General features: G+C 54.6%; 1 protein-coding gene across 7 annotated transcripts in view; it reads left to right on the plus strand.

Annotated features, from left to right (window-relative positions):
- The window catches only part of rnf220a (ring finger protein 220a), a 181,345-nt gene that overhangs the window by 126,530 nt on the left and 47,315 nt on the right, over positions 1-7,500 (plus strand). For all 7 annotated transcript variants that reach the window (XM_035423650.1, XM_035423651.1, XM_035423655.1 and 4 more), the window contains exon 3: positions 4,945-5,074. In XM_035423650.1, the coding sequence (XP_035279541.1) occupies positions 4,945-5,074 (130 nt within the window). The remainder of the gene's footprint in view (positions 1-4,944; positions 5,075-7,500) is intronic.

The raw sequence follows: 7,500 nt of genomic DNA on the forward strand, positions 1-7,500 counted from the left end.
ACACACACACACACACACACACGCACACTAGCACATAAACTCACACACACATACACATACATACACACACATAAACTCACACACACTCACATGCACACACATAAACTCACACACATACATACACACGCACGCGCGCACACACATAGACACACACACGAACACAGACGTGTTAGCGCATAAACTCTCTCACACACACATGCACGCACTCATGCACACACACATGCTCACACATAAACTCAAACACTTGCACTGGCATTTACAAACACACAGACATGCATTCCATTACTCCCCCCCACATACACTCACACACTCAAACACACACACACACACCTACACAATCCTTGAGCCTCAATATTTAAAATTAGTCTAATTGGTTACAGTGTAATCTGTCATGTAAATCATATTGTGCAGTAAGGCATCCATATCCTTTAAAGACTGCACATGTATAACTTAGTCAGTCCACTGAGGTCATGCATCATTTTAAAATTCTCTACACTTAATAAGAGCACATCACAGAATTAAGCTGTGGTCAAAGATAAATCATATTATTACCGTGAAAAATAAGCACATATTCTTAGATGATAATTACATTTTAAATTGTTCCAACAGGCCTTTCCGGATTATAGAATAGGTCAAAGGTGTAAGAAAACACAAATTGCACTTTAATTACTCACTGCATTCATCTCACAATTCACCTGCAGTATATTATGCTGTTTCCATGATTAATAACAGGTGTGTTCATAATATCTTCGAATGGGCATCTAAACAAATGCGTCTCTGGGAAATGTAGTTTAAACGCACCTGTCCCGTGACCTGGTCAATGCGGGTCCATTCATCATGTGTCTAGGAGACGGGTATATGACTGTGGCCGACCTTGACCCCCCCACCCCACCCCCAAATCAACACAACACCACACCCCTTTATTAGTGCTCACAGCTACACTGTCAGCCAATTACTTACCAATAAAGAGACAGTCGATACATTTGGCAGTGTATTCATTAGTAATCATCCCTGTGCTGCAGCAGACAGTGATGTGCAGGCTTTGTGTGAGTGGGTCTGTGTGTGTGTTTGCATGCGAATTAGTGTGTTCGCGCCTATGGTTGCGTGTGCGTGTTTCTGAGTGATTGTGTGTGAATGTGCATGAGTGTGTGCATGTTTGGATGACCGAATAGTCACATGTGCGTGTGTGTGCATGTGAATGAGTGTGACTGGGTGTACGTGTGTATGTGTGTGCGTGTGTGTGTGTATGTGTGTGTGTGTGTGTATGCGCGTGTGTGTACGTGTGTGTGCTCATGTGTGTGTGTGCGCTCGTGTGTGTTTGTGTGTGTGTGTGTGTGTGTGTATGCGCGTGTGTGTACATGTGTGTGCACTCGTGTGTGTGTGCGCTCGTGTTGAGTGTGGCTCAGGGACCGCTCTGAAGGTGAGCGGCTCTTTGTGCTGAGGAGGTGCGGGTGTGTGCGGTCCGGAGGTGACAGCGCGGAGGTCTCAGGACGACAGGCACCCGATGGAGCGATTAGGACCTGATTACCGAGCCCATTGATTGTGTACTTCTGAATCAAACGGGCGCCTCGTCCCGCTGGCTGACGGCCGTTGGCGCGGGTACACAGGAGCCCGGCGCGCGCACCGGCTACCGCTAACCGCTAACACCACACCTGCCCAAGCCACCCTGACAGGAGCCCAGCACGCGCACCGGCTACCGCTAACCGCTAACGCCACACCTGCCCAAGCCTCCCTTACAGGAGCCACAGCAGCCACGCTAACGAGTTTAGCCGCCGCACCACCAACCAAAACCAGCGAGAGATCCATATTTAGCCGTTAGCATCGTTTGAGGAAATCGGTCTGGTCATCTCTATTATTCTGTGCCTGGTGCTCTTCGGTGAGGAGACAGAGCTTAAAGCAGGGCTCCTGACCACCAGAGGAAAATTGATTGCCCCCCCCCACACACACACACATGCACACACACACGTACACACTCATACACACACGCACACACACACACACGCACACACACTCACACACGCACACACACACACACACACACACATTGGATCTCTTTGTTTAATCTCGCGGACGCTGATTGCCTCGGCACGGCGGGAATTATCTTGTCAGGGTAATAAAGCTGACCGCTGCCGGGCCGACCGGAGCGGGGGAGCGAGAGAGAAAGAAAAGAAAAGGCGCACCGTAGCCGAAAGGGAGAGGGAGAGAAAGAGGAAGAAAGATGGAGGGAGCTAAAATGAAAGGACAGGGCGAGCGAAAGCGAGGGAGGAAGACGAAGAAAAAAAGAAATGGGCCGAGAAGGAGAGGAGGAGAGAGAAAAATAAGAAAAGAAGTAGAGAGATGGAGCGAGAGAGGAGAAGGAAAAGAGAGAGGGGGAGAGGGAGAGAGAGAGAGAGAGAGAGAGGTGGAGACGCACAGGATTGTAATCGATTACCCATTTCTCAAAGTCACTTAAAGTGTCCAGAGTGTGGGGCGGTTAAGTGGCGGTGGTGGGGAATGGGAGTTGGGTATGCGTCGGCACGTCTGGCCGGCAGGGAGGGGGGGGGTGGAGGACAGGGGGGTGGGGGGGGGGGCTGAGGAGCAGAGAGATAGAGTTAGAGAAGAAGGGTTGGGGGGGGGGAAGTGGGGGTGGGGGGTGGCGGTTGGGTTGGGGAGGTGTATGCTAACATTGACCCCGCCAGCTTCTTAATGATGAATCTGTGCTCTTGCAGGAAATACTTCTGACAGGCCAATATCCAGGCGAGATTTGTGCCCCCCCGGGGGGTCCCTCGGCACGCGCGAGTGTGTGTGTTTATGTGTGTTTGTTTGGGAGTGGAGGGGCCGATCTGTCACGCGCTCAAATTATAGGCGCATCAGCGGCCGAGCACCGCCCTGCCCTCCAAGTCAAGGACACAGCCGCGCGGCGGCCCGGGGATTTATCGAAAGGCGAATACCCTGGACGCCCGCGCGGGGGGCTTCGAACCCCGATCAGCCGTGCTCGGGTCCTCACGCACCGGGGAGCCCTGCCCGCGAAGAACGCCGCACGGGCGAAATGCTTACAGTGTTAAGGCCCAACACAGATTGTATCATGTACTCTATCAGTGTTAACACTGAACGTTTTACCTTGTAAGGCCCACATGACATCAGTGTCTTGACTGCGAGGTTGCCCTGTCTTGTGCCTGAGTGTAAAGCAGAAAATGCGATGCCTGTTAGTGTTCATGGTAACAACCTGTGTTTCTGTGCCCATCAGCAGTCTACGTGTTGAAAACATGGTCGAATAATAGCATCCTTACACGGAGACAGAGGTCTGACCAGTGAAGGATTGAGGGGGAACACACAGCTGGTGACTTGCGTGTGTGTGTGCTTGTGTGTGTGTGCATACGTGTGTGTATTCGCGTGTGTGTGTGCGTGTGCGTGCGTGCGCCCGTACATGTGTCTGCCACAGTCCTGCCTTTCATGAAGGGAGAAGATGTGCCTGGCAGCTGCAGCCCCCCTGGTCGTCGTGACGATGGCCCGTCCATTCAGGACATCCTGTTGGCCAGCGGGGCCATTGTCCGCGGGCTTATTAATAGAGCTTCCAGTCAGGATCCAAACACTGGAGAGACAGCAGAGTAGGCCAGGAAGTCTGCCCCATGAGTCACAGTCAGCCTTTATTTTTACCAGGGGAAGCTTTTAGCTCTGCAAGCCTGCTCTCTGCTGCCATTTCTGTGCCGTCTATTTTTGGCCTGTGTGTGATATTGTGTGTGCGTGTGTGTGTGAGTGCGCGTGAGTGTGTGTGCGCGTGTGTGTGTGTGTGCGTGCGTGTGTGTGTGCGTGTGTGTGTGCGTGTGTGTGCGTGTGTATGTGCGTGCGTGTGTGTGTGTGTGCATGCGTGTGTGTGCGTGTGTATATAAATGTTTGTGTGCATGCTGTGCATACGTGCTTTCACGTACGTGTCACCCTTGTTTGTGTGTCTGTGTGTGTGCGTGCACGTGTGTGCGTGCAGACGTACGTTTGCGTGCGCCTGTCTGTTTTTTGTGAGAGCCGCACCGAACAAGCCAGGTGTTCGAAAGCATGTGGTCTGGCCTCGTCGCCACGCAAGCCCCCCCCCCGGCGCGGTTCTCGTTTCCCGGCGTCCGCCCTTCGCGCGTGTGGTCGGCCGTCTCTGCAGACATCTGCGTGTGCGTGCTTCTGTCTCTGTTATTTACACGCCGCTGAACTGGAGACAGAACCCGATACAGTGGCCGGGGGCAGGACCGGGCCGGACTCTTCCTACCCCAGTGTTAATGAGGTAACCGGAGACGCGGGACGGGGCGCGGGCTCTCTGGTGGCGAAACCCGAAGCCGCGCGCGTCCGAAAGTCCGGGGGGCCCGTGGTCTGATGTCATCCTGCCCTTCACCCCTCCGCCCGGCTCCCCCTCACTCCCCCCCCCCTCCCCGCAAAGTCAAATCTGTCAACACATCGATCACCGCAAATCACTGCAACACTGACAATAACGGTGACTCGATTATTGTGATAAAGAGTAATAGTTGCTACACTATGTTCATCTGTAATTATGTGCGTTTGAAATGTATATGCAGGGTGGCAACTCTCTGGGGAAGTTGGGCTGTTTTCAGTAGGTTGTAAAGTAAGTACACTCTTCTACAGACTGGAAGTGCAAGTGTGAATAACTCTCTCTCTCTGTCTCTCTCTCGCTCTCTCCCCCTCTCTCTCTCTGTCTCTTTCTCTCTCTCTCTCTCCCCCTCTCTCTCTCTCCCTCCCTCTCTCTCTCCCTCTCTCTCTCTCTCTCTCTCTCTCTCCCCCCCCTCTCTCTGTCTCTTTCTCTCTCTCTCTCTCCCCCTCTCTCTCTCTCCCTCCCTCTCTCTCTCCCTCTCTCTCTCTCTCTCTCTCTCTCTCTCTCACCCCCGCTCTCTGTCTCTCTCTCCCTCACTCTCTCTCTCTCTCTCTCTCTCTCTCTCTCTCTCTCTCTCTCTCTCTCTCGTGTCTCAGGTAAGAAGAAGCCGTCCCTGTATGACAGCCAGGCTCCAGTCTGTCCTATCTGCCAGGTGGTGCTGAGGCCCGGTGAGCTGCAGGACCACATGGAGCAGGAGATGGAGCGCCTGACCCACATGCACCTCAGGTACCCGCTCACTGTCAGCTCTCCTATTGGACCAGGCCTCAGGTACCCGCTCACTGTCAGCTCTCCTATTGGACCAGGCCTCAGGTACCCGCTCACTGTCAGCTCTCCTATTGGACCAGACCTCAGGTACACACTCACTGTCAGCTCTCCTATTGGACCAGGCCTCAGGTACCTGCTCACTGTCAGCTCTCCTATTGGACCAGGCCTCAGGTACACACTCACTGTGAGCTCTCCTATTGGACCAGGCCTCAGGTACACACTCACTGTGAGCTCTCCTATTGGACCAGGCCTCAGGTACACACTCACTGTCAGCTCTCCTATTGGACCAGGCCTCAGGTACCTGCTCACTGTCAGCTCTCCTATTGGACCAGGCCTCAGGTACACACTCACTGTGAGCTCTCCTATTGGACCAGGCCTCAGGTACACACTCACTGTGAGCTCTCCTATTGGACCAGGCCTCAGGTACCTGCTCACTGTCAGCTCTCCTATTGGACCAGGCCTCAGGTACACACTCACTGTCAGCTCTCCTATTGGACCAGGCCTCAGGTACCCGCTCACTGTCAGCTCTCCTATTGGACCAGGCCTCAGGTACCTGCTCACTGTCAGCTCTCCTATTGGACCAGGCCTCAGGTACCCGCTCACTGTCAGCTCTCCTATTGGACCAGGCCTCAGGTACACACTCACTGTGAGCTCTCCTATTGGACCAGGCCTCAGGTACACACTCACTGTCAGCTCTCCTATTGGACCAGGCATTAGGTACCCACTTACTGAGAGCTCTCCTATTGGATGAGGCCCAAGTACACCTTCAGGTATCCACTGAACGAGAGCTCTCCTATTGGACCAGACCCAAATACACTGGGTTTCTGTTACCTGTGGTATAAATAGAGCTTCTTAACATGATCTGTTCACTGCCATGTTCACTAACCACCACAGAGTCATTGCACATACAGTGTTTGTCATCACGTATCAAACACCATCAGAGAGGTTCTGCTTTGGTCACTCACACACACATGAACACACACTGGTAGCAGCTGCACTTCCTCTTCCTCTCCCTAGGGGGCAACAGTAGCACTGCAATAAGCACCGTAGACATGAATGAGCCTCATTACAGGAAGCGGAGTCTGCCGCCCTCCCCATCCTTTAAAAAAAGAAAAGAAAGAAGAAAAGACAGAAGAAAGCCCTCTGCCCAGCCTTATTAAGACCGCAGAGCTGGAGGCATTAAGAGACTCGCTCAAAGAGAGGAAACAAAGCGGCGGGGAGAGCGGAGGCTGTTGTTCATAAATCAGCGCTCCGTGGGGGGTGGGGGGGGGGGGCGGGGGAGGCCGGGGGCCCGGTCCAGGCTGGGGGTAAGTAATGGCGGGAGCGGGTCAGCGCAGTCCGTCAGAGCGGAAGGCTGACTCAGGTGAGGGCTGACAGGAAGCCGCACTTCATCACCGCCGGCTTCTGAGGAGGAGGAGGAGGGTCAGCCTAAGATAACCCGCCCTGCTCCCTCATCTACTGCAGGGGGCGGAGGGGGGGGGGGGTTTGAGAAGGGAAACGGGCCTTTTGCGTCAGTTCCACCCCGACCCACACACTCCCCCCCCCCCCCCCCCCCTCCCCGGTCTCTGTACACGTGGAAACAACTGCTACCTCACTGGGAAAAAAAAAACACAAAAAAGCAACCGGACCCAAGTGCCGTAGATATTACCCAGAAGCCCGAGGGGTCCGGCGGCGAGCCCGTGTACACTTAGACGGTCGGCGGGACCGGCCGGGGGGAGGATGAGTTCGCCGATCCCCCCCTCCTCCGGAGCTGGGACTGGGTCCAGGCGGGAGTCATTGCTTAATAATTAATAAAGGGCACTGCTCCGCCCCCCCCTGCCCCCCCAGCGCCCCCCCCATCCCCCCCCCCCGCGCTCCGGCGGAGGCTGGCGGACGCGGGGAAGCGGTCGAGCCCTATTTTATCCGGGCGAGGAGCGTAATCCCTCCTCGTTTGTCAGCGGGGGGAAGCTGCTGGGTGTCGCGGCTCCATGATTTAGCCTCCGCTGCACCGTTCCCATTAACCCCTTTGCAGTTCCGGGGTGAGTTATACCCCAGCTCTGGCAACCCCCTTTCTCTGTGATTTAGGGAAAGTGGGTGGGGGGGGGGGTTATGGGGGGGTTACGGGGGGGGGGGGGGGGATTTGCCTGCTGTGTCCTTGTTCACATAACACCGCGTTTCCCCTTAAACCTTCCTGCTGAAAGGTGCTAAATGGCGCGGATAGCTCCAATTAAAAGATGAGCGATTGTTTCGGTGTTTGTGGGTTAGCGCGCTCCGTGTGAGAATGGGGGTGGTTTTCGTGTCGGACGCTGGCGTATCAGTCACACGCCTAATTACGATGCGATCAGCGCGCTCTCCCCCTCGCTGTGTACACACCGGGTCTCACACTGCAGGTATGGAGACGTCGCCGT

The sequence above is a fragment of the Anguilla anguilla genome, chromosome 6 (assembly GCF_013347855.1).
Source record: "Anguilla anguilla isolate fAngAng1 chromosome 6, fAngAng1.pri, whole genome shotgun sequence".
Lineage (NCBI taxonomy): Eukaryota > Metazoa > Chordata > Actinopteri > Anguilliformes > Anguillidae > Anguilla > Anguilla anguilla.